The sequence below is a fragment of the Piliocolobus tephrosceles genome, chromosome 5 (genome assembly GCF_002776525.5).
Source record: "Piliocolobus tephrosceles isolate RC106 chromosome 5, ASM277652v3, whole genome shotgun sequence".
Lineage (NCBI taxonomy): Eukaryota > Metazoa > Chordata > Mammalia > Primates > Cercopithecidae > Piliocolobus > Piliocolobus tephrosceles.
The window spans coordinates 124,390,111-124,417,878 of record NC_045438.1 but is presented as its reverse complement, the minus strand read 5'-3'; the positions used below and the strand labels follow the sequence as shown (position 1 = coordinate 124,417,878).

At 40.6% G+C, this 27,768-nt stretch overlaps 1 protein-coding gene across 1 annotated transcript in view; it reads left to right on the top strand.

Moving 5' to 3' along the window:
• Positions 1 to 400: 400 nt before the first annotated feature.
• The window catches only part of CDC5L (cell division cycle 5 like), a 59,111-nt gene continuing 31,743 nt past the window's right edge, over positions 401 to 27,768 (top strand). Inside the window, exons 1-8 of the mRNA XM_023212942.1 lie at positions 401 to 747; positions 3,130 to 3,233; positions 5,271 to 5,432; positions 6,047 to 6,174; positions 9,567 to 9,666; positions 16,857 to 17,075; positions 19,365 to 19,509; positions 21,471 to 21,659. Coding sequence (XP_023068710.1) covers positions 703 to 747; positions 3,130 to 3,233; positions 5,271 to 5,432; positions 6,047 to 6,174; positions 9,567 to 9,666; positions 16,857 to 17,075; positions 19,365 to 19,509; positions 21,471 to 21,659 — 1,092 coding nt within the window. The 5' untranslated portion in view covers positions 401 to 702. The remainder of the gene's footprint in view (positions 748 to 3,129; positions 3,234 to 5,270; positions 5,433 to 6,046; positions 6,175 to 9,566; positions 9,667 to 16,856; positions 17,076 to 19,364; positions 19,510 to 21,470; positions 21,660 to 27,768) is intronic.

Genomic DNA, 27,768 nt, shown 5'->3' with positions numbered 1-27,768 from the left:
TGGAGTGCTGTGGCCGGATCTCAGCTCACTGCAAGCTCCGCCTCCCGGGTTCACGCCATTCTCCTGGCTCAGCCTCCCGGGTAGCTGGGACTACAGGCGCCGCCACCTCGCCCGGCTAGTTTTTTATAGTTTTTAGTAGAGACGGGGTTTCACCGTGTTAGCCAGGATGGTCTCGATCTCCTGACCTCGTGATCCGCCCGTCTCGGCCTCCCAAAGTGCTGGGATTACAGGCTTGAGCCACCGCGCCCGGCTAGATTAATAAATTAACAAAGCCCTCTACGTAGCAACTGTGCTGAAATTCCACACGCGTGGTGTTCCCACCCTCTGCCACTCGGTGACGTTACGATCAATCCCACCACTTTGTTCCCAGCCAAGCTCCACCGCCGCTATCTCGCGAGAGCCGTAGTTTCTTCCATTCTGTTTTGGACATGCGCGGGGCGTAAGGCGCTTTGGCCAGAGTGGTTTGATGGTTTTTTGTCAGTCTTCCTACAGCAGGGCTTCTGCAAGACACTTTCTCCCGTTCAGCCACCACAGATCTCGCGAGACTTGCTTTCTGCTCCCCCTCCCACCTTGCGCCTGCGCAGGTCTTCAAAGCAGAAGGTCGCGCTTGGAGGAAGTGGCGGCTTTGAGTCCCGTGGCCCAAGCACCGTTACTACTTCTCTGAAGCTCCTGTCGGCTGCTTGCCGAGACCCTGCCGCCAAGATGCCTCGAATTATGATCAAGGGGGGCGTGTGGAGGAACACCGAGGTAAGTCTCCTTTTCCCGCCGTCCGCTGCCCTCCGCTCCCCTCTAGCAGCTTGTGCGCACGCGCGCGGAGCTTGGGTAGGCGAGGAGGAGACCCTGTGGGATCTGCGTGGAGGGCAGCCTGGGGGCGGACACGCGGGGCTCTTTCCGTGTGTCGGGGCCCTTTCCGTGTGTGCGGCCCCGTGTTGTGCCAGCGCCAGTGGGACAGGGACCGTGATGTAACCACCTGGCTACTCAGCTCCAAGCTCACTTGTTAGGCCCTTAGTGAACTTTTGTTGACTTTAATACGCCCTCTCCCACCCTCGCGCCCCTGGAGGAACTCAGAGTTCCAACTCAGCGAGAATTGGTCCTCTGGGGCACCATCCACGCTTAGTCCGGGCACCACGACTCTGTCCGATACTCAGAAATAAAGAAGTTGCCGTGGCCACAACTTTGTTTCTTCATTGACATCCTTGCAGAGGGGAAGCAGTTTGAGTACCAGGTTCGGAGAGCCCGTTTATGCCCGCATCTCTCTGGTTACTTGTTACCAGGTCAAAACCTGTTTGCCATCCCGACAGATCCCAAGGTCTGGTTTCTGTCACTGCCTTTGCCTAGATGGAAGCCAGAGAGGAAAAACTGCTTAGGATAGTCTCTACTTCCAGAAACGTAGTGGATAGTGCCATTGGTGAGCCAAAGGGCAGTAGAGTGGGAGTGAAATAGAAATTAGATTTTAGTGCATTTTGTGTTCAGAGTGTACCGAATTTATCAGTTTCTGGAGCACATCATATCTTTTCATGCTCCGTGTCTTTTTTTCGTTAAATTTTATGCCTTCTTTTTTTACGTCTTTTGCCTTCCTAGCACTTGACATCTTTCTGATCATCCTTCAAACCTAGTTCAGAAACACTTCTTGGAATCTTTGTAAGAATTAGTTGCACCCCCGGTATTCTCATGGTACCTTTTTCTTCCGTTTGTTAAAGCTTGCTTTGTCTTTTTGTAAGCATCACATCCTCTGTGTGGTACTGGTTAAGTTTCTTAACTTCTGGGAGCCTCAGTTTTCTAATTTCTCTAAATTGGGATAATAATACCTCACTTGAGGATTACACGAGTTAATACGTTTGGAATATTTAAAACAGAGTAGGGCACATAGTAGCCTCTGAGTAAGTGCTGGTTGCTCTGTCACCTCACCAGATGGCATTGCGAGAGGACCAGGTCTTGGTATCCCTAGAACCTAGGACAGTAACCAACATGAAGTAGGTTGCTTGACAGGTGTTTGCAGAATGAATCAAGTAGAGTAGGTATCTGCTGTATCTGTTTAGTTGAAAATGTGTTTAAGTGTAGTAGTACTGCAACCGAGTTACAAATAAAGACAATGAAAACTGCCTCAGCTTGCTCCAAGGGAGCCAGTCTGTTTAAATTGGAGAAGAGATGATTTCTGAGGGAGAGACAGATATAAAATCAAGTAACAGTAAGATTCCTATGCAGTGGTCAAAGCTCTGCAGTCTTTTTAAAACAGTATATTTGATTATGGGAGATGCAGAGGATGGAGTAGGGTATCTCAAGAGGCATGTACCTCAAATCCAATGTGAGAAAAAAAGCCTAGAAGTAAAATCGCCCAAGTGCGTGCATCTGTGACTCCATTAACCTTCTTGTCTGTGACTTAGCTTGCCAAGCTGCCTTGAGATTGGTGCATTCCACGTTGTGATGGGTGCCCTGGTGAAATGGTATCCAGAGACGGGGGGCGGGGGGGTCTCTGGAAGGAGAGCTGACTGGGGGGTTTGGGGTAGAAATATTTAATTCTTAGGTTAGACCTGAGATGTGGATTCTTGGGTCATAAGTGGGGTTAAGGGGCTGGCGGGGAAATGCCATGTGTAAACTTGAAACAGGAGGCTTGGATTGGAGAATACATTCACCAGAGTCCCAACTTGCTTCTTGAGGCCTGGATACGTCCTGTTTGATAAGACCTTTCCTGAAGACCTGTTTCAAGGTAGATGTTGAGGAAGTGTTTTTTGAGTGACTGTATTAATGAATGAGTTAGACCTTTTTGTTGTTGTTGTGTTTTTTAGTTATCCTTTTTGAAGAGAAGGACAGCCACACATTGAAGAATACTTTTTCTTAATCTTTGTTGTAAAGTAGAGTTTCTCAGATTGGGCTGTTCCCACTCCCCATTTATTGAAGAGTGTGGTGTAAGGGTGGGTAGATATCTTTCTAAGGGATTTCTTCTTAATTTCTTAATTCTTGGTTGCTGTTTATTATTATAGTTAATGAGGTTTTCATCCTTAGTCTTTTAACCTAGGGGATGTGAATGTGCATGTGTCTCTCCAAAAGCCCTATCAGAGTTAATTTAAATTTTGTCTTTTCTCACTTGGAGTTTTGTGACTGAATGTACTCTTTGGCAACTTTTTTTAGGATGAAATTCTGAAAGCAGCGGTAATGAAATATGGGAAAAACCAGTGGTCTAGGATTGCGTCATTGCTGCATAGAAAATCAGCAAAGCAGTGCAAAGCCAGATGGTATGTACCAGTTTAATAAGTGGAAAACAGAAAAGGAGCTTAATTGTGATGATGGAAAATGTCAGCTCTGTGAACCTTATCAAAGAAAGCAGACATCATGATATAACAAGGCATGGAGTGGGAGATGGAATTTGGACTTTTGACTTAGCTGTCACTTTCTTCCTGTGTAATCTTAGGCAAGCCATTTTTCTATCCCTCTCCCCTGCCCTTGTTTTCTCCCAATTAAGGATAATAATACTTGGTCCTAACTGTTAGAGATGTGAGGTGTCATCTAAATGGGTTAATGTATTTGAGAGTGCTTTGTGAAGCATACAAAGTCTACTTTCAGGGGCAGATGAACCCCAGCTTGTAAATTAATTGTGTTCTAAAAGTGCGTAAGTTAGCTGTTTTAGAACTTACTTTCTCAAAGAAATAAGTGATAATGGCTGATTTTCCAAATGAGCCTACAGTAGTTGAGTTTCCTCATAATGCAGTTGAAATATCTATTTTATAGTTAATATGTTAAATATTAAGCATATTTAATATGTTATATATGTTAAAACATAATGTAAGCCAGCCCTGAGCCTGTGGTGTCACCTCTTTTTTATTTTTATTTTTTGATATGGAGTCTCACTCTGTTGCCCAGTCTGGAGTGCAGTGCTGTGATCTCGGCTCACTGCAAGCTTCGCTTCCTGGGTTCACGTCGTTCTCCTGCCTCAGCCTCCCTAGTAGCTGGGACTACAGGCTTCTGCCACCATTCCTGGCTAATTTTTTGTATTTTTAGTAGAGATGGAGTTTCACCGTGTTAGTCAGGATGGTCTCAATCTCCTGACCTCGTGATTCACCCGCCTCGGCCTCCCAAAGTGCTGGGATTACAGGTGTGAGCCTCCGTGCCCGGCTAGTGTCACCTCTTAAATCATAGGATAGTGGACATGTGAAGCTATTTAGTGTGTTCTTAGCATGAGTTATTTAGCACCATCCCCCAACTCGTGGCGTATGGAAAATACTTTGGATTGTACAAGAATGACCTAATTTCCTTGGCACCTGTGTAGGGGAAAGGATCAGAATGTAGAGATTGGCCAGGTGTGGTGACTCACATCTGTAAGCCTAGCACTTTGGGAGGCCAAGGCTGGGATCACCTGAGGTCAGGAGTTTGAGACTAGCCTGGACAACATGGTTAAAACCCCATCTCTACTAAAAATACAAAAATTAGCCAGGCGTGGTGGCTACTTGGGAGGCTGAAGTGGGAGGATCGGTTGAACCCAGGAGGTGGAGGTTGCAGTGAGCTGAGATGGTGCCACTGCACTCTAGTCTTGGTGACAGAACGAGGCTTTTTTCCATCTCAGAAAAAAAAAGAATGTAGAAATTGGCTGTTAAAGAGGAAGATGATTTTTAGGCTGAAGAAATGGTTCTGATTTCTGTGTGTCTTAGTGGTACCAGTTCCTCCTCTCGTATTTGGTAGGACGTAAGTCCTGTTTGCCTGCCTGTCATCCAGCTAAGTAGACTGGATGGAAAAGGTGTGTTGGGTGGGGAATTAGGAAAGACGGAGGGGATGTCTTAGTAGTTTTACTTAAATTTTAAAACATATTAAATGAAAGGATATGGTGAATTTAGTGAGTGTAAGTCAAATGCTTAAAGAAATAAGCCTTGGTGTGAGAACCAAAGCATGAGAAAATAGTATGAAAACCGGAAACACTGTAAAAAAAAGTAAGGTTGTATTGTCTTCCAAATATTTCAAAATTTCTAGAAAAGTGTAAAATAAATAAAAACAAATGATAGTTGAGAAAGAAAGCATATGATCATGATACAGTGAAGTAACCTTTTTTAACCATTAATCTTGCATAATTAAAACAATATAGAATGTGATGAGATGGGGACTATTGGCTGGGGTAAGTGTGACCACACAGCAAATACTCTGTTGTCAAAAAGAACAGTTTTAGTAATTGAAGGATGAGAGCATTTGTTGAAACAGACACTAGAAGTCAGTGTATCCATTGTTCAAATTTGATGTTTATGCCAGGTAACTGACTAATATATAAAATGATCTATTTTTAATAGGTATGAATGGCTGGATCCAAGCATTAAGAAGACAGAATGGTCCAGAGAAGAAGAGGAAAAACTCTTGCACTTGGCCAAGTTGATGCCAACTCAGTGGAGGACCATTGCTCCAATCATTGGAAGAACAGCGGCCCAGTGCTTAGAACACTATGAATTTCTTCTGTAAGTGAATCTTCAGAAAGAGCATAGAATATATGTTTATGTTCTGAAAGAGGCTGAATAAACTTTGAGTATTTTTTCTCTTTGAACTTTTAATTATGGATGTGAGTAAAGCCAAAGCTAAAGCCATTGGATAATATTTTCCAAATCTCAGATGGTTGATCAAAATTATGCCTTCTATTATATACTTCCTAAAATAATAATTTAAAAGATTTATACAAGTCATGTGTGTTCATCATAGAAAATCTGGGGAAAAAATAGTAAAAGAGCAAATAAAAGTCACCCATAATCACGCTGCTAAGAATTAACTACTGGAACATTTTGGTTCTTTACTAATAGTTTTTTTTTTTTTTTTTTTTAATTTGTAGGTCTGTACTGCATTTGTGACTAGGATCTGTTTGGGTCCTATTTCAGAGTGGTTGAAACCAGTCACTGAAATTAACAAATTTTAATATCATTTCTTTCAAATGAAGTGATAGTAAAAAGGCTTTATGTTGTTAAAGCCCATCCATTGTTTTTTTTGGGGGGGGGAAAAAGAGTGTCAGAACTTGGAAATCTGGTAATTTTAACACTAAATGGTATTATAGTGTGAGTAACTCCTGTGGGCTTTTTTCTAGGGATAAAGCTGCCCAAAGAGACAATGAAGAGGAAACAACAGATGATCCACGAAAACTTAAACCTGGAGAAATAGATCCAAATCCAGAAACAAAACCAGCGCGGCCTGATCCAATTGATATGGATGAGGGTAAGTGTATGCTTTGAGGAATTTATTTCTTTGGTAACTGTAAACTCCTCTGGCCTCTTTGTAACTCTTTTAGTTCCTTTCTGAACTCCTCTACTTTAGAATCCCTTTTTTTTTTTTTCTGAGACAAGGTCTTGCTCTGTTACCCAGGCTGCAATAAAGTGGCACAGTCATGGTTCACTGCAGTTTTGACCACCTGGGCTTAAGCAGTCCTCCCACCGCAGCCTCCTGAGTAGTTGGGACTACAGATTTATGCCGCCATACCTGGCTCATTTTTAAATTTTTCTATAGAGATGGGGTCTCCCTGTGTTACCGAGGCTGGTCTCAAACTCCTGGGCTTAAGCTATCCTCCCTTTTCTGCCTCCCAAAGTGTTGAGATTATAAGGTGTGAGATTATAGGTGTGAGCCCCCAATTCTGTCACCAGTGTTCTTATTCTAAGCATCTTTCCAAATACGTCCAGTGTTGTCTGTTATAGAGTAGTTGCTTTTTCTGAACAGGGCCCCTTCATCTTCTGTTTCTTAAGTTCAGTTAATTAAGCAGTGTTACTGGGTGTAGTGGTGTGTGCCTGTAGTGCTAACTGCTAAGGAAGTTGAGATGGGTCGATCTCTTTAGCCCAGGAGTTGAAGGCCAGTCTGGGCAACATAACCTCTTGAGCCTAGATAGAAGTTGGAGGCCAGCCTGGGAAACCTAATGAGACCCTGTCTTTAAAATTGATAGTGTGATTCTCTTGGGTAGATTTTTCAGAGGCTAGAGGTGAGCCCTTGAGGATTCTGTTTCTCATTCCTATTCCACAGAGAGAGACAACAAGTCTCAGTCCTCCTATTAATTACTTATTTGACTATAGGCAAGTTATTTATTCTGTGTGAGAAGGCAACACTGTGAGACTGTGATGGAGACTTAACAGTGATTCTGTGAAGCATTGAATCAGGGATTCCACAATAGAAAGTATATGGAATCAACCTAAGTGTCCATTAATGGGTGAATGGGTAAAGAAAATGTGGGCTGGGCACAGTGGCTCACGCCTGTAATCCCAGCACTTTGGGAGGCCGAGGTGGGCAGATCACTTGAGCCCAGGAGTTCAAGACCAGCCTGACCAACATGGTGAAACCCTGCCTCTGTAAAAAATATAAAAATTAGCCAGGTGTGGTAGCGCATGCCTGTAGATCCAGCTACTGGGGAGGCTGAGGTGAGAGAATCACTTGAGTCCAGGAGGCTGAGTTTGCTATGAGCCGAGATCAAGCTATTGCACTCCAGCCTGGGCAACAGAGCAGGACCCTGTCTCAAAAAAAAAAAAAAAAAAAAAAAAAAGTGGTATACACACACAGACACACACACACACACACACACACACGAATATTATTTGGTCATAAAAAGCAATGAAATCATGTCATTTGCAGTAACATGGATGGACTAGAAGTCATTATGTTAAGTGAAATAAGCCAGGCGTAGAGAGACAAATACTGCACGTTTTCCCTCATATGTGGGAGCTAAAAGCGTTGGTCTCATGGAGGTAGAGAATAGAGTGATAGATGCCAGAGGCTGGATATGGTGTGTGGGTGGGAGAGCGGGATGAAGAGAGGTTGGTTAATGGGTACAAACATAGATGGAAAGAAACAAGTTCTAATGTTTGATAGCAGAATAATTGGGTGACTATAGTTAGCAATGGTGTATTACATATTTCATAGTAGCTGGAAGAGAGGTCTGAAATAAATACTCAAGGTGATAGATACCCCAGATACCCTGACTTGGTCATTACACATTCTATGCATGTAACAAACTCTCACATGTACCCTATAAATGTGTAAAGTATGATGTATCAGTTGACAGAATCAGGAATTGGATTTTCAACCCGTGTGTGCCACCTATTAGCTGTTTGACCTTAGACAAGTCATAAAATCTCTCTGAGCTTTAATTCCCTTTCTTGCTAGATGGGGAATCCTAATACCTGCTTTACCTTTAGCAGGGTTATTGTGAAGCACTCAGTGAATATTTGTTGAGTTTCTGAAATGTAAACTTTGAACGTAGTGGTTACCAAAGGCAGACTGTGGCTAGGCTGGCTGCATCATTGTCACAGGGAGAGCATTTAAAAATAGAAATATCAGGGCTTCTCCTGTATATACTGAGACAGTACATCTGGGGTGGTGTGGGAGGCAAGGGAAGAGCAGTTATCTTGGAATCTGAGTGTTTTACGAGTTCCCATGTGATTTAATTGGACAGCCTTGCATAGGAATTGTTCTAAGGCATCAATAGTGGCATGTAATACTCTGTTCTGTAGAGCCATGAAAAATGTATTGGAGGAGAGAAATTGTTCTGAGGGGAAAAGAAAGTATCTAATGATAGCAATTCTCTCATAATTAAATAGTTTTTACCCTATTTCACAATTTGTGCTGTGCCAGTTAGTTGATGATAATGAAGGATACAATAATTGTAGCTGCTGTTTAATGAATACTTGCTGGATGCTTTACATATTTCATTTTACTTAGCTCTTCTGAAAATCCTTGTGAAATAGGAATTGTTATTCCAATTTTATAGGGAAACATGCTTAGGGAGGGTAAGTGACTAAGGTCACATAGCTAGCAAGTGGTGGGCCTGATTTTTTTTTTTTTGAGACGGAGTCTCGCTCTGTCGCCCAGTCTGGAGTGCAGTGGCCGGATCTCAGCTCACTGCAAGCTCTGCCTCCCGGGTTTATGCCATTCTCTTGCCTCAGCCTCCCGAGTAGCTGGGACTACGGGCACCTGCCACCTCGCCCGGCTAGTTTTTTGTATTTTTTAGTAGAGACGGGGTTTCACCGTGTTAGCCAGGATGGTCTCGATCTCCTGACCTTGTGATCTGCCCGTCTCGGCCTCCCAAAGTGCTGGGATTACAGGCTTGAGCCACCGCGCCCGGCCTTGTGGGCCTGATTATTATTATTATTATTTTTTTTTTGAGACGGAGTCTTGCTCTATCGCCCAGGCTGGAGTGCAGTGGCCGGATCTCAGCTCACTGCAAGCTCCGCCTCCTGGGTTTACGCCATTCTCCTGCCTCAGCCTCCCGAGTAGCTGGGACTAGAGGCGCCCGCCACCTCACCCGGCTAGTTTTTTTGTATTTTTTAGTAGAGACGGGGTTTCACGGTGTTAGCCAGGATGGTCTCGATCTCCTGACCTCGTGATCCGCCCGTCTCGGCCTCCCAAAGTGCTGGGATTACAGGCTTGAGCCACCGCGCCCGGCCGTGGGCCTGATTTTTAACCTAGGTTCTTTGACTTCAAAACTCAAGCTGTTTCCATTATGCTACACCATAAAATCAGTATTTTTTTTTTTTCTCATTTTGAGCAATAGAGTGTCTCTTACATACCTCGCTTCTAAAGTATGTAAGAACTAAGAAAATACTTAGTTTTTCTTCTTTTAATTTTGGCAGATGAACTTGAGATGCTTTCTGAAGCCAGAGCCCGCTTGGCTAATACTCAGGGAAAGAAGGCCAAGAGGAAAGCAAGAGAGAAACAATTGGAAGAAGCAAGGTATGTGTGTATATAGGAATAAAAAGCAAAGTGTTTTTCTCACGTAACGATCAACACAGAATACTTCTGTGACCAAATATGTGTTTTTTTTTTCTCGCCCCACCAGCAAGCAGACAATCAATTCTGCAGTGGATAGCTGAGTGTCCTCTAATTCAGTTAATTCTAATACTGTCTTCCTGGAGATAGCTCCATATCTTACAGGTTGAGGACTTAGTCCCACAAGACTGAACTCCAGTTTTGATGCTGACCCTAAGCCCCAGGTTATTTTGCTTGTGTTTCTGACCACCGAGCTGGGTTCTACTGTCCCCTCCTCGGGTTCCATTCATTTGCTAGAGGGTTCACAGAACTCAGGGAAACACCCACATTTACTGGTTTATTACAAAGGATATTTTAAGGATACAAATTAACAGCCACATGAAGAGACACATAGGGTGAAGCTTGGAAGGGTCCTGAGTGCAGGCCCTTATGTCCCATTGAAGCTGGGGTATGCCACCCACTCAGCAAGTAGGTGTGTTCTTGTTCACCTTTTTGGAAGCCCCCATGTATTTGGCTGCCCACAAGTTCCCCAGACCCTGTCCTTTTGCGTTTTTATGGAGGCTTCATTAAATAGACAAGATTCATTACATCATTGGCCATTGCTTATCAACTCAGTCTTCAGCCCTTCTCCCCTCTCCTGAGGTTGGAGGTGGGGAGCTGAAAGTCCCAACCCCTCTAGTCCTGCCGTGGCCTTTCTGGTGACTGCCAGCTATCAGTCAACTCATTAACATGCAGAAAGACACTTATCACTTGGAAGAGTCCCAGGATTTTAGGAGTTGTATTGTTGGAAACACGGATGAAGATCAAATATGTTATTTCACAATGTCACAGTGTGCTTGTCTCCATTCATAGTTCAATAATTATTCTAGGCATCCTTAGGACCAGTAAAACTGCATGATTTATTAACCCTGTTGAGTGAATAATAATTGGAATTGTCCAGTTCCCATTTCACTAGTATTCTTTACCTTCTTTATTTCTCTGAAAATATCTTGTGTTTTTTTCTCCTAACCATTTCAGAATAGTTACAGAAAACCGTATTTCAAAAAAAATTTAATCTATGGCAGAAGTAATGCCCAGTGTATCCAGTATGTTGAGTGTGTTCTGTTGGCATGTGAGACCTTCATTTTTTTGTGGCTGTTTTGGAATCAGATGACTGTAGGACACACAAGATTATGTGTCTTTTGTATGACTGCCAATTAGTTACTTTCCTTGATTGGTATTGGGAAGGCACTGGCTGTGAAACAGGAAAATTGGCTGAACAAAGAGGGAATTAATGAGCCTAGAACCAAATTTTAGGTCCTCATAGAAATCTGTATTTAAAAAGTAAATTAATATATATTACACATTGTCTTTCACCCAGAATTTTCTTCTCTTTCCCCTTTTTTCCTTTTGGCTAAGTCCATGATATCAGTCCTAATAGCCCAGAAACCAAGATGATGTCACTAAAGGGCAAATCTGGACTATGTAACAGCTTATTAGCTTCTGTGATTCAGGCCCTAGAATAACCTCCCTATCCTATAGAGTGCCCCTTGTGGCCTCCAGGTTGGCCTGCTGGTTCTTCTTGACCTGATGACTAGCATTATGTTGTAATTAATGGCTTTGAAGTGCCAGATCCTGGGATGGAGGATTTTTTTAATGCCTCGGGATGCATGTTGACAGAGCTGGCCCGTTGCTAGCCTAGAATAGTTAGCTTATTTGGGGGTATTAGCTGCCTGGGACAGTAAACAGAAACCAAAAGGAGGTACTAACTTTTCTACCATTCTTGGCCACCTCTCTATTCTGTGTACTCTTTAGAGTTAGGTACTGTGAGTAAGGTTGAAAAAAAATCACTTTTCCATTTTTATCCATGGTTGTAGGGAACCAAATTTTTAGAGCCCTTTAACCATGTGGATTGGGCCAGGGACACAGCAAATGCATATGTGAAAAATCTCCAAGTGTGGCCTAGCATTGATTGCTTTAAATAAAATTTGCAGATTTTAATTTACCCTATAATTTCTTGTAGGCATTCTTGTAGAATCTACACATCTTTATAAGTTATATTGTAACAGGCTGGATTGGCCTCTATGCAAAGTGCAGTGCAGGGCTATTTGCTTTAAAATGTTAAATTACAAATCTACCTTATAATTTAAAGCAGTTTTTTATTGATTATAAAAGTAACACATTTTTCCTTCCAGTATTGTTAATGTTCTCATTTTGGGGCATAGGTGATATAATGCTATATGGCTTGGTTATATTCATTTAGCATTATGATGTAAAGGTTTTCTAATGTGGTTTGAAGTCTTTATTTCCATTATTTATAAATGAAATTACTTTAAAATTTGAAATATATTTTTCTAAACCTTTCTCTTTCTCAACATAGATGTGCATTTATGTGTATATATGTACAAACATACAAAGTTGGATCATACTGTAGTTTTAATGAGAAGTCAGCTGTAAATCTTACTGAGATTTCCTTGTAAGTGTTGAATCATTTTTGTCATACTGTTTTTAATTTTAATTTTAATTTTTTTTAAGAGAGGGTCTTTGTTGCCTAGGCTGTAGTGCAGAGTTCACTGCAGCCCTCAACACCTGGGCTCAAGCAGTCCTCTGCCTTAGCCCCCTGAGTAGCTGAATCTACAGATGCACACCACCATTCCCACCTAAATAAAAAAAAAAAATTTTTGTCGAGACAGAGTCTCGCTGTGTTGCCCAGGCTGGTCTTGAACTCCTGACCTCAAGCTGTCCTCCTTTCTTGGCCTCCCACAGTGCTGGGCTTGCATGTGCAAGCCACTGTGACTGGTTTGTCTTACTGCTTTTAAATCTTCTCGTCTTTGACTTTCAACATTTTTAATATGATGTGTCTGTTTGTAGATTTCTTTTTGTTTATCTTACTTGGAGTTCATTGAGCTTACTGGATATGTAGATTAATGTTTTTCAATAAATTTTTCAAAATTTCAGCCATTATGTATCTTCAAATATTTGATTCTGCTCCTTTCACTTCTCTCCTTTTGGTATCCCTGTTATTGCTTATGTTGGTGCATTTGATAGTGCGACATATTTCTCTGAGGCTCTATTCATATTTCTTCATTCTTTTTCTCTGTTTAGATTGCATAATTGTTACTGCTCTGTCTTAAAGTTTGTTAATTCTTCTGCCAGTTCACATCTACTGTTGAGCCTCTTTACATTTCAGCTTTGTACCTTGTTTTGTTTTGTTTTTTTTGAGACAGAATCTGGCTCTGTCACCAGGTTGGAGTGCAGTGGCGTGATCTAGGCTAACTGCAAGCTCCGCCTCCCGGGTTCACGCCATTTTCCTGCCTCAGCCTCCTGAGTAGTTGGGACTACAGGCGTCTGCCACCACACCCAGCTAATTTTTTGTATTTTTAGTAGAGACGGGGTTTCACCATGTTGGCCAGGATGGTCTCGGTCTCTTGACCTCGTGATCTGCCCGCCTTGGCCTCCCAAAGTGCTGGGATTACAGGTGTGAGCCACCGTGCCCAGTCTGTACTTTTTCTTTTTCTTTCAGACAGTTTTGCTCTGTCACCCTGGCTGTAGTGCAGTGGCATGATCTCTGCTCACTGCAACCTCCACCTGCCGGGTTCAAGCGATTCTCCTGCCTCAGCCTCCCGTGTAGCTGGGACTACAGACGTGTGCCACCATACTCGGCTAATTTTTGTATTTTTAGTAGAGACAGAATTTCACCAAGTTGGCTGGGCTGGTCTCAAACTCCTGACCTCAGGTAATCTGCCCGCCTCGACCTTCCAAAGTGCTGGGATTACAGTGTGAGCCACCACGCCCGGCCACTTTATTTTTTTTAAATTAAATAAATTTTTTTTCATTTTTTTTTTTTTTTTTTTTGAGACGGAGTCTTGCTCTGTCGCCCGGGCTGGAATGCGGTGGCCGGATCTCAGCTCACTGCAAGCTCCACCTCCCGGGTTTACGCCATTCTCCTGCCTCAGCCTCCCAAGTAGCTCGGACTACAGGCGCCCGCCACCTCGCCCGGCTAGTTTTTTGTATTTCTAGTGGAGACGGGGTTTCACCGTGTTAGCCAGGATGGTCTCGATCTCCTGACCTTGTGATCCGCCCGTCTCGGCCTCCCAAAGTGCTGGGATTACAGGCTTGAGCCACCGTGCCCAGCCTTTTTTTTCATTTTTGTTATTTCATTCCCTTTCTAAGTTAGCTGATCAGCTTTGTGCTTTTCAATTTGAGAATTTACATTTGTTTCTTTTTAAGCATTTTTGTCTCTTTACTGATATTCTCTATTTGATGCAACATTGTTATCATACCTTCCTTTACTTCTTGGTTTTCTTTTGTACTTGGAACATAATGGCTACTTTCAAGTCTATTAATCTGACATCTGATTGCACTCTCAGGCAGTTTCTGTTGCTTGCAGTTTTTCTAGTATTTGGGTCATTCTTTCCTGTTTCTTTGCATGTCTTAAAATTTTTTGTTGGAAACAAGACATTTAAGATGATGTAGCAATTTTCGGTACTCCCTCAGCCTTCGTTTATTATTTGCTTGTTTACTTGTTTGGTGACTGGTTTATTTTATTTCATTTTATGTTTTTGAGATGGAGTCTCGCTCTGTCACCCAGGCTGGAGTGCAGTGGCATGATCTCGGCTCACTGCAACCTCTGCCTCCTGGGTTCAAGTAGGTCTCTTGCTTCAGCCTCCAGAGTAGCTGGGATTACAGGCACTCTCTACCGTGCCTGGCTAATTTTTATGTTTTTAATAGAGACAGGGTTTCCCCATGTTGGCCAGGCTGGTCTCAAATTCCTGACCTCAGATGATCCACCTGCCTTGGCCTCCCAAAGTCCTGGGATTACAGGCATGAGCCAGTGTGTCTGGCCAGTTTTAGTCTATCTAATTCTTCGCTTCCCTCCTGTGAGAAATGTGAAGTAGCTGATGTTGCTCCCCAGGGAGGCAGTCTTGTGTACGCTCACAGACATCCTGAGATGGCATGGTTTGGGCAGGGCTCTCTTTGACGTTCCTTTCCTGTTAAGTTTCATTGATTGCCAGCTGTTTGCTCTGTTTTCAACAGTGTCCTGGGGCGTAAGTTGCACTACAAATTGATCCAGTCAAATTTGGGCTCCTTTCAAGGGATCCTTCCTGAGATCAATGTTTGAGATTTACGGGAGGGCTTCTCCCAGCTCTTATTCCCTATTTTTCTCTGGCAAACTAGTAGGCCTACAGATTCACTGGTATCTCCATTGAGTCTGTCAAGTTTTTTCCCAGCTTGCCTTTTACCAGAACTTCCACTGTTTTTGAGAGTGCCCTTAGGCTTGAACTTCTCTACACTCTGTTGCAAATGAGGTCCTTTTGTTTGAGGAGAAATGTGGAGCTCAGTTCTGTGTCCTGCTTCTTCCCCAGGGCCCTGACAGGGCATGTCTCCAAGCGATAGCCCTACTTTATTAGCTGAGTGTTTGGTGGGAGGTGGGGGATGGACAGCAGCCCAAGGTTTCCTTGGTTTGCCCTCCCTGTCCACCCCCAGTGTGGAACCCTCATCTCATAAGCCTGGGCACAGGCTATCAGGGCTCCAGTATTCTCAGCAGCACTGTGTCCAAAGCTAGGACTTCTGTTTGAATGGAGGAAGGAAGGCCACTTCTCAGCCACTCTTGATGGAACTTTGCCACCAGAAATACTGATGTCCTGCTCCTCCTGGAATGAAAGCCCTTCTACTGGGAGCTGGAGGGTAGAAGGAGCCCTGGGTTCTTGGCTGCACTTGTGTGGAGTGGCGTCTCTGTTTCTCTGAGCTGGGGGGAAGGAGGGAGTGGGTCTTGATTTAAATATTATATTCTTGTGTTTCTTACCGAGTTTAAGTAGATTTTCTTGATTTAATGTTTATATATTTGCTGTATCTGTTTCAGATCCTCTTCAGAGACTTCAATTGGTTATTTTAAAAATACATGTGATTTTCACCATTCTCCCTGGGTAGTGAGTTTATGGAGTTCCTCATGCTGTCATGCTGGAAGTTACTCATAGATACTGTTTTGTAACTTGTTTTCCGTCTTTAATATTGTGAATAGCTTTTCTTATGAAATCGTTACAGTTATAGCAACATAGGAAGATTATTATTAGTATTTTAGATGTGCTTCGTATCTCATCAGGCATATATTCATTGATATATATGCATAGAGTTCTTACGTGTTGCTCTGTAACATGTAAACTTTCTAACATTTTTTACACAGTGGTGTGTCCTGGGCCTATTTCCATGTCAGAGTAGATTTATAGCCTTTTAAAAGTTTATGTAAATGTCTGTATAATATCTTATAAATTCATATAATTTCTTACTGATAGATGTTTAGATTGTATCCAGCTATCCACTATTATAAACAATGCTTAGTGAACAGCTTTGTAGTTAAGTCCTTGCTCATGGTCTAACTTATTTCCTTAGGCTAAAGGCTAAGGAGTGAAATTGCTGCTCAAAAAATATGAAAGTCTTTAGGCTGTGAATGTGTATTTCTAGCTTCTCTTTGGGAAAAGATGCACTAATATACTTTCTCATTACCAGTGCAGCAGACTGTCCATTTTTTGCAGCCTTGCCATTAAAACAAAAAACTGAATGGTATTAATTAGATATGCACAAATGGTACTTGTTAATTTAATTTGTGATTCTTTAATTGTTAAGTAAAACTTTTGTCATTTTAGCTACCTGCATTGTTTCCTTTGTGAACTGTGTTTACACCCTTTGAGTGCATTAAAAAAAAAAAACAACTTTGCTTAGACTCTTTATATTTAATCATCATACTAGTTGCAAATATTTTTTCCTAGTATTTGCCTTTTAATTTCATTTATAAATTTTCATAGTGCTACAATTAGAAGTTTTATATCTCAAAGCTCTTCAGTGTACAGATGAGTGGACTAAAAGGAAACAAAAAGCTGTTGATTTTTTTCCTTTGCCATTTATTTAATTTATATTTGGTAAGTACATTTCCATCCAGAAATAAGATATATATTTACTTGTAGTTCCTTTTGGTTTTTCTTTTTGCCTTATTGTGTGCATTTGTGTGTGCACCTTTAAATTAAAACTAGGATTTGTTTTGGTGAATGATGTGAGGTAAGGATTTAAATAAATATTTCTTCCCTAAATAAATAGATAGTTTTTTTTTTAACTGTATGGGATAATTTATCCGTGCCACGTGGCAGATGATTTTCAAAGTGATTTTGCATTCTTTTCAGACGTCTTGCTGCCCTCCAAAAGAGAAGGGAACTTCGAGCAGCTGGCATAGAAATTCAGAAGAAAAGAAAAAGGAAGAGAGGAGTTGATTATAATGCTGAAATCCCTTTTGAAAAAAAGCCTGCCCTTGGTTTTTATGATACTTCCGAGGAAAACTACCAAGCTCTTGATGCAGATTTCAGGAAATTAAGACAACAGGATCTTGATGGGGAGCTAAGATCGTAAGTTGCCTTTCTGATTTTGGAAATGGAAAGGAATAGTAGGAGGAGTCTTACGAAGGGCGAAGTATTATCCTTCTCAGAGCCAGATTTTTATTATTTATTTAAAATATTTTTAAAATTATTTTTTTTTTTGTGATGGTCTTGCTGTGTTGTCCAGGCTGGAGTACAGTGGTACAAACACGGCTTACTGAAGACTTGACCTCCTGGGCTCAAGCAATCCTCCCACCTCAGCCTCCTGAGTAGCTAGGCCTTCAGGTACACACCACCACACCTAGCTAATTTTTTTTTATTTTGTAGGGTGGGATCTCCTTTTGTTGTCCAGACTGGTATCAAACTCCTGGGCTCAAGCGATCCTCCTTAAAGTATAGGGATTATGGGCATCAGTTACTGTGCCTGGTCTAGATTTTTATTAGTACAATGTGGCCTACATATGGTTTTATTTATTTAATGGATTCATCTTTCTGAGAAAATCAGGGACTCTGGCTATCATGTTTTTAGCACAGAATGCTGTTTATGGCTCTTAAGTTGAAGTGCGTGGCTCTTAATTGACTGTTTACTGTTTGAATCACATCTTAACTTTTAGGTACTTTTATGAATAGGTTAGTTTTACTGGTGACGGAGGAATCTGTCAAAATTGAGTCTGGTTTTTTTAGTCTTTAAAAAAATTTGTTTTGTTTTAAGACAAGGTGTCACTCTGTCACCCAGGTTGGAGTACAGTGACATGATCACAGCTCACTGTATCTTCTACCTCCCAGGCTCAAGCGATCCTTCCACCTCAACCTCCCAAGTAGCTGGGACTACAGCTGTGTGCCACCATGACTGGCTAATTTTTTATTTTTTGTAGAGAGGTGGGTCTTGCCATATTATCCATGCTGGCCTTAAACTCCTAGGCTCACGCTACCCTCCCTTTGCCTCTCTCACAAAGTGTTGGGATTATAGGCATGAGTCACCACGCCCAGCCCTTTTAGTCTTTTCTAGTGAAAAATTTTGTTTTTATTAAGATGAAATTAAAAGAAAAAACTACGGATCCTTTCACTTGATGGGATAGATACACTTTTATAAAATCTTTATGTTTTAGAGGATAGCAGATTTTCCCTATTTCTTGAGATTTTTAGTTTCTTTAAATCTCATACCTGAATATTGTAGGGAAAGTATTTTATGGTTGTCAAGGATTTTTTAAAGTTTTCTACTCTGTTGACCTTTCATTTCTGTTGATATGAATTGTTACAAAACAACAGCTATCAGCCATTGTAAAACAGGATTTTCTTGTATGTACTCCATTGTATTTATTCCTCAAATTAGGACTTTGCTTTTGGTAGGCTGTACAAATAAAGAGATTGAACAGGAAAACTATTCATTTGGAAGGAGTACTAAGTGGGGGAGGCAAGAAAGACGCAGAAGGGGAGGAGGTATTCCTGGAGCTTTGAAAGACTGCTTTGAGTCTGTCTTTAGGCTTCTTAACCATGTTTAGATGTCACTTGTCAGTATTAAAACAGCCTTTTTAAAAAAATTGTGAATTTTAAGAATCGTGACAATTTAATAAGTTTTAAAGGGAAATTTAAATATTATATTTAATTTTATTTCTTTCATACACATTGTCCTTTTTACATACTTGTCATACTTTTTCCTATGTGCACACACGTTTTCATTGAATATTCATAATATAGGAATAGTTTTTCTTTTGATATTATGTGGAATGTTTTGCTTATCACAATCTTCATACTTATATGTTTTAATCTTTAGTACTTAATTACTTAGGGTGTGTTATTAATAATTTTATTGCTATTCTGAGTTTGCTTTCATCTTGAATATAGTAAGTAATGGTGTAGGGACCACTTAATGTATGTTGTTTTTGCCTTTTTTTAGTTATTTTCTTTTTTTTTTTTTGAGATGGAGTCTTTCTCCATCGCCCAGGCTGGAGTATAGTGGCGCGATCTCAGCTCACGGCAACCTCCGCCTCCCAGGTTCTAATGATTCTCCTGCCTCAGCCTCCGAGTAGCTGGGATTATAGGCATGCGCCACTGTGCCTGGCTAATTTTTGTATTTTTAGTAGAGACGAGGTTTCGCCACGTTGGCCTGGCTGGTCTCGCACTCCTGACCTCAGGTAATCCACCCACCTGGGCCTCCCAAAATGTTGGGATTACAGGCGTGAGCCACCGCACTCGGCCTTTTTAGTTATTTTCTTAGAAATGAGGTTGTTTGTTCAAAGGGTATGAGTATTTGTATGAATTTTAATGTTTTTGCCTATATGTAACTTACAAATCTCTTTTCTACCTTGATCCATGACAGTGAAAAAGAAGGAAGAGATAGAAAAAAAGACAAACAGCATTTGAAAAGGAAAAAAGAATCTGATTTACCATCAGCTATTCTTCAAACTAGTGGTGTTTCTGAATTTACTAAAAAGAGAAGCAAACTAGTACTTCCTGCCCCTCAGGTAATCTGATAAAAGCAAATTTTTCACTATGTGAATTTATATGCTTATATCATTTATTCAGCAAATGTTTGAAGGCCTGTGTACCAGGTTTGTGCTGGATGCTCTTAAGAAATTCACAGTTTAATGGGTGAGACACACATAAAAACAAGTAATTGTGGGTTGGCTGTGGTGGCTCATGCCTGTTATTTCAGCACTTTGGGAGACCAGGACGGGCAGATCACCTGAGGTCAGGAGTTCAGGACAACAGGAGTTCCTGCCCAGCATGGTGAAACCCTGTCTCTACTGAAAATACAAAAATTCGCTGGGTGTGGTGGCACACATCTGTAATCCCAGCTACTCAGGAGGCTGAGGTGGGAGAATCACTGGAACCCTGGAGGTAGAGGTCACAGTGAGCCAAGATTGTGCCACTGCACTCCAGCCTGGGTGAGAGAGTGAGACTCTGTCTAAAAGAAAAAAGAAAAAGAAAAACCCACAAGTAATTGTGATATAGTATGATAAGATAGCTTCAGCCTCTCTGTATAAATGATTGTATCAGGTCTTAAACTGCTCATATGATGGTTTGGTAAGTAATCGTCAACTGTTAACATTTTGTCAACAGGTTAGGGTTTTAGGCTTTTTTGTAGCTGACAAGGGTAAAGGTGTGGTTTGGCTTTGTGGACTTTAAGCTACCTTCTCCCAGGGAATGTTTTGTTGTGTTATGCTTGTCTTTTTTGAGACAACAGTTGTGAAAATCTATGTGGGAGTTGTGGAGAAAAGAGATACAAACATTCTTTCATTCAGCTTATTACAGGCTGTATTCTTTTGACTTACTCTAGTTGGTCAGAAACATGGGACCTTAGAGTAACTTTCTTTTTTTTTTTTTTTTTTTTTTATGGGACTGAGTCTTGCTCTGTCACCAGGCTGGAGTACAGTGGCGCCATCTAGGCTCACTGCAACCTCTGCCTTCCCGGTTCAAGCGATTCTCCTGCCTCAGCCTTCCAAGTAGCTGGGACTACAGGCGTGCGCCACCATGCCCAGCTAATTTTTGTGTTTTTAGTAGAGACAGAGTTTCACCATATTGGCCAGGATGGTCTCAATTTCTTGACCTCATGATCTACTCGCCTCAGCCTCCCAAAGTGCTGGGATTACAGGTGTGAGCCACTGTGCCCAGCTAACCTTTTTTTTTTCTGTTTTCAGTAGTACAGCTTTGTAGAATTGGACAGATTTAATGGTGGAGAAGAAAGGACTTAGGAGACCAGAAGAACTCTTTTCCCCTGTGAGCACATTGGCTGCATCAACACAAGATTCTTGGGCATAAACTAATTTTGTCCTATCCTGACATTCCTAGTGGGGATATTTATTAAATTGAAATTTTGTCTTTAATTTTTTTCTTAGTACACCTTAGGATATTTATTTTGGTAAAATTACTAACACAACACCTTTAGATTTTCTTAGGGATCTTGTGGCTCATTGGACTATTTCTTTGTGATATATTAATTGGTTTTCAGTCTTCCTCCTCCAATTTTGTATAAATACTGCTATTTTACATTCTTGGTACATTGATACGTTGATTTGAAAGAATTTCAGTATAGAGATACAGCCTCTGTAGCTTGATTTTATATCATCATATGTGAATTTTCCCCTCACATTCTGTAAGGAAGACTTTCTAAAGCCATATTATGGAAACTTTCAAAGCCACAAAAAAGATGAGTACTACCGTGAACCCCTGATACTAATCACACAGCTTTAGCAATTCATTTTTCTGGAATATGGAAATTTAAAGCTGCGTCAGCTCTCAGTTAAAATAGGGGTTTTTTTTTTTTTTTAAAGAGACAGTTTCGCTGTGTTGCCCAGGTTGGTCCTGAACTCCTGGGCTCAAACAGTTTGCCCTCCTCGGCCTCCCAGAGTGTTGGGATTACAAGTGTGAGCCACTGTGCCCGGCCTCAGTTAAAATGTTGCTTACTATAATTGCGTCCTTTTAGATTTCAGATGCAGAACTCCAGGACGTTGTAAAAGTAGGCCAAGCAAGTGAAATTGCACGTCAAACTGCCGAGGAATCTGGCATAACAAACTCTGCTTCCAGTACACTTTTGTCTGAGTACAATGTCACCAACAACAGCATTGCTCTTAGAACACCACGAACACCAGCTTCCCAGGACAGAATTCTGCAGGTAAGATGTCACGTAGTAGAGTGAGCCTTTTACTTTGTTTATTGTCCTTAGAAGTATCATGCAGGAAAACTAAGTGGTTTGGTTGTGTTTCTTTTAGTGTAAATGGTTTGAAACTGAGTCCTGAATGCATAGATCTTGCAACATTTCTGTAGTAGAGAAGCTAAATAGATTCAGCAATAAGTTTTATTTTCCCATTTATTAATTTGTAACTTTTTGAAGCCAGCCCTTCTACCTTCATTAGTCTTTTGTACCTGTCAGTAAAGCATTGTTTTGTAAAATTTCACATTGCCTACCAATCCTAGGAAGAAAGAAATACTTTCTTGCATTTCTGTACTTAGCTTCGCATAGTGTGCCTGCAGTTCTGCTTTCTTCCCTCTCTCTAACACCTGGGGTAGACACAGCTTTGTGTGTTCCCAGGTAATCTGTATACCAGAGAATATCCAAACCTACAAAACATAATTGGGTCTTTTGGTACTCTTTACATCTCATTTCCTCGTCTCTGATAGGAATGTAATTTTAAGGTTTTGATTCAAGGCAAACGGTTGTGTAAGGCTTAGCAAGAAAAATAGTTGTGCCCCTCATCCATAGAGGTACTTGTTACAACCCTTTGTTTTACTTTTACCGTTTAAGATCTTTGTCACTCGTTGACCGTTTTCAGTTTTGGGCATTATCTGTTGATTTTCCACATATAATTTGACATTTGGCTTTCACACTCTCTGTGTCCGTCATGCATACATTTTCTATTCCCCTATTGTCTCTTATAATTTCGTTAGCTTTATATTCTTGGTTTATCTTACGACTCTGTAAATCCTATTCATTGCTAAACCATGAATTACCTTAAAATTTGTGTAAGTTATACAAATATGTAATACTCTTACATATAGTATGTAATCTATAGCATACCATTTTACTTTGCGGTATAGTATTTTGTTTTTCTTGGAGTTAATACTTGTTTTATTCAGTTGCTAAGTTTTTTGACTAAGCCCTAATTCAAGTCTAGACTACGCTGGCTGTGTCCGTTTTCTCTAACCTGTGCTGACTTCAGATATTCTTATCTCTTTGAAGAAGTCTTTCTTAGAACTTCTGAATGTTCTTGCCTGGACTGATTTTTCTTCAGGGCTTGTTTATAGCTTGTTCTTTTGATTTCCCTTCACTGTCACCCTAGAGAGTCCATTGGATCCCGTCTTTTCGGGCTCCCATGCCTTTGGCTTTCTTGGTTTACTCCCTTGTTCAATGAAGAATATTACTCAGTAGCTTTCAGAGAAAGCGTTCATAGGAGGTAGATTTTTTTTTATTAGTTTTTTTCATTGATAAGGAAAAATTGTATCTATGGTGTACAGTGTGATGTTTTGATATATGTATACCTGATGGAATGGCTAAGTCAAGCTGTTTAACGTATACATTACTTTACATATTTATCATTTTTTTGTGGTAAGAACACTTAAAATCTACCCTTAGCAGTGTTCAAATGTACAGTATACTGTTATTCACTATAATTACTGCGATGTATAATCTCTTGAACTTATTTCTCCTGTCTTACTGAAATTTTGTGTCCTTTGACAGACATCTCCCTGGTTCCTTCACCCCTCAACCTCTAGTAACCACCATTTTACTCTTTTTCTGTGAGTTTGACTTTTTTAGATCCCACAAATAAGTAAAATCATGGGGAATTTGTCTTTCTGTATCTGGCTTATTTCACTTAATGTATTGTCCTTCAGTTTCATGGATGTTCTCACAAATGACAGGATTTCTTTTTTAAGGCTGAAAAGTATTTTATTGTGTTTATATACAACATATTTTTAAATTCATTTTTCCATTGATGGACCCTTAGGTTGTTTCCAGAGGTAGAATTTTTCAAGATCTTGCATATCTGTCAATTACTAATCTACCCTCTTGATTGATAGTATAACTGGGTATAGAATCCCATATTGCAGTGGTTTTTGTTCACAGTGTTGAAGGTAGCGCTGCAGGGTCTTCTGGCTTCCACTGTTGCTCTTGAGACCTCCTATACTGTTCAGTTTATTAAAAGGAAACCTAGTTTTTTCTTTTCTGGAAGCTTATATTATCTTACATGATTTATGATGCATGTTTCTTGGTGTAGGTCTTTTTCAACTACTGTGGGTCTTTTCATTCTGGGGACTCCTGGCCTTCAATTTTGTAAAATTATTTTGAATTAAAATTTTTTCTCCCTTTCGTTGATCTCTTTATGAACCTCCAAGTTTTCCATTAATTCCTCTGCAGTTTTCTATCTTATTGATTTTGATTTATTTGTAGGAGGTTTTTCTCAATTTTATCTTTATTCGGTTTTTAATTTACTCTCATATATGTAATGTTTAAGTGCTTTTAAAAAAATTTTTTTTTTAACCATCTCTTATTTCATGAGTATCTTATGTCTCTGAGGCTGTTAATGATGGTTTTGTTTTTACAAGTTTTCTTTTCCTTGCATGGTTTCTAAGTTTTTTGTTTTGTTTCCTTTCTGTCTTTCCTGATGGATATTTCCTCAAATGTCTGGTGCTCTTTGCCTGTGTCTGGAGGTGGGTGGGGGCAATCACAAGCTGATTGGAAACTCTTTGGGTGTGGGTAGGGCTCTTTGACTCTTGGCTTCCCTGGAGACTGATCTGGCTGGGATGTTTCATTGGGGAAATTCTTGATGTCAGTGTTAGTCCTTTTGGGTCAGTGTTAGTTCTTTTTGCTTAGGTTAGTCAGATTCCTCAGAGAAGTAATTTCCAGTCTCTTATCTACAGGGTATAAAGTTGGCCAGCCTCTGGGGAAAAAGTTGGGGAAAAAGGCTGGATGTCTCCAATCTAAAATAAAAACTTCTGCTTCATTTGTCTATTTTCATAGTGATAATTTTGCTCCTAACTCTTGGTATTCTCTGGTTTAGAAATCTTTTTTTGTACTCTCTTCAGAGAGTAAAGCCCCTCTGTCTTTTGTAAATCCTGAGAGACAGAGAGAGAGAGAGAGAGAGAGAGAGAGAGAGTGTGAGTGTGTGTGTGTGTGACAAAATCTTACAGACTTTGTTTTTTATTATCACTCTCCATTTTCTTCTCTTTTTATATTGTTTCATGAAAGTTTACGAATTTATGGCACATTAGTTATTAACCAACTCAAGGCCTTGAGGAGGTCTGAACATACGGTTTCAAGTAAATAAGTAAAATATCTAGCATAACAGAATCTTTAAAAACAATAATGTGATCTTGCATTTATTTCCTTGGACTCTGAACACAAGTAACGAATGTGTTCTAGGGTGTTCAAGGCCAGGTAAAGTGTCAGATAAGCCTGTTCAGGCAGACTGGGAAAGAGAAAACCTAACCACTTGCAGAGGAAACATGGAGGGACCTAAACAATCCGGAATACAGACAGGAATCCACTTAAACGATATAGACCTGTTAATAACAGGGCGATAATGGCTATAGATATTGTAAGAATCCCACTAGCCATCTCCTCCTGGTGGCCCTAAAGTGATGGAGATGCTTCTGATAGAGGCTCTGTCAGTGTTATGTGGCTTAGTATTGCTTGTGCATGTGTAGCACTTATCCAGCCCTTTCATTAAAATACAGAGCGTGCTTTCCTGGTTCTGTCACTTTATCCGTGCCTCAGCCTTTCGGATGTCTCCACTTCTCTGACAGATAGGAATAACCTGTCCCCCACTTTTTTTTTTTTTTTTGAAACGGGGTCTCACTCCCATCTCCCAGGCTGGAGTGCAGTGGCACAATCATGGCCACTGTGTCCAGCCAGTTTTTTTACTTTTAGTAGAGACGGTTTCGGCATATTGCCCCAGGCTGGTCTCGAATTCCTGGGTTCAAGTGATCTGCCCGCCTTGGCCTCTCAGAATGCTGGGATTACAGGCATGAGACACTGCACCTGACCCCTACTTTTTTCAGTGGTGCTGTTTGAAGAAGTTTGCAAGTGTGATTATTCACACTTGAAATTAAAAAAAAAAAAGTTTTTTTTTTAAATTTTGGGAAAAAATTACATTATAGGGTAATATAAGGGACATTTAGTGGAACTCCTTTCATGGTTTTTAAACAGTTTTATTGAGATATCATTCTGACAGAATTCACCCATTTTTATTGTATTTACCGAGTTGTATAGCCATCACCACAGTCAATTTTAGAATAATTACATCATCAGAAAAAAAACTTCTACCCATTCCCCATTCCCCTCAAACCTGCCAAGTTTTTAGGCACCCATTAATCTACTTTGTATCTCTATAGAGTTCCCTATTCTGCACATAGATGTAAATGAAATCATATATGATGTTTTGTGACTGGCTTTTTTCACTTTGCATAATATCATCAAGGTTCATCCATGTTGTAGCTTGTATCAGTACTTCATTCCTTTTTGTCGTTGCGTAATATTCCATTGTATGAATATACCATGTTTTGTTTATCCACTTATCAGCTGATGGACACTTGGGTTGTTTCTGCCTTTTGACTGTTAGGAATAATGCTTTGAACAGATGCTTGTGTGGACATGTTTTTTTCCTTTCTCTTGCGTATATACCTAGGAGTGGAATTGCTGGGTCCTGTGGTAACTATGTTTAACTTTATGAGGAACTGCCAGACTGTTTTCCAAAGTCGCTGCACCATTTTATTTATTTATTTTTGAGACACAGTTTTGCTCTGTTGCCCAGGCTGGAGTGCAGTGGTACAATCATGGCTCACTGCAGCCTTGACCTCCTGGGCTCAAGCGATCCTCCCAACCTGGCCTCCCGCGTAGCTGGTACTACAGGCATGCACCACAAGGCCCAATTAATTTTCTAATTTTTTGTAGAGATGGGAATCTCACTGTGTTGCCCAGGCTGGTCTTGAACTCCTGACCTCAAGTGATCCTTCTGTGCCTCAGCCTCCCAAAACGCTGGGATTATAGGCATGAGCCACCGTGCCTAGCCCGTTGTACATTTTTATTAGGAATGTATAAGGGTTCTAATTCTTTACATCCTCACCAACACTTGTTTTCTGTCTTTTTGATTATAGCCTTCTTGTAATCAAACAGATCCTAGTTGTGAAGCGATATCTTGTGTTTTTGATTTGCATTTCCCTAATAGCTAATGACATTTCGTGTGCTTATTGGTCATTTTTATATCTTTGTTGTTGTTGTTGTTGTTGTTATTATTGAGACAGGGTCTCACTCTGTCACACAGTCTTGAGTGCAGTGGCGCCATTGTGGCTCACTGCAGACTCAACTTCTCAGGTTCAAGCAGCCCTCCCACCACAGCCTCTCAAGTAACTGGGACTACAGGTGTGCACCACTATGTCTGGCTAATTTTTTATTTTTGTAGAGATGGAATCTCACTATGTTGTCCAGGCTAGTCTTGAAGACCTGGGTTCAAGCGATCCTCCCACCTTGGCCTCCCAAAATGTTGAGATTACAGGCGTGAGCCACTGTGCCTGGCCTGGCCTCTGTGTGTGTGTGTGTGTATTTTTTTTTTTGAAATGGCTATTCATATTCTTTACCCATTTTTAAATTGGGTTATCTTTTTTTTTTTAATTAAAACATTTTTTTTGTAGAGACAGGGTCTTGCTGGTGTTGCCTAGGCTGGTTTTGAATTCCTGGCTTCAAGCTTCTCCCACCTGAGCTTTCCAAAGTGCTAGAATTATATACATGAATGATTGCACCTGACTGGGTTTTTAATAATTGTAAGAGTTCTTTGTATATTCTGGATGTAAGTTCCTTATCTGATATAACTTGCGAATGTTTCCTCTCATTTTGTAGGTTGTGTTTTCACCTTCTTAATGTTCTCATTTGCAGTACATGAGGTATAGTTTAGCTGTCTTTTTCTTTTTTGCTTTTGCATTTAATCTTATCCAAGAAATTCTTTCCAGCCCTGGGTCATGAAGAGTTACTCCCATGTTTTTTCTTCAGATTTTATAGTTTTAGTGCTTACGTTCAGGTCTGTGATCCATTTTGAGTTAGTTTTTGTATGTATTATTAGGTATGGATTTACCTTCATTCTTGGGCATGTGGATATCCAGTTTTCCTAACACAATTTGTTGTAAAGACTGTTCTTTTCCCATTGTATGGTCTTATTAGCAGCCTTTAAAAAAGTCAGTTGACCATTAATGTAAGAGTTTATTTCTGGACTCTCAATTCGGTCTCATTGATC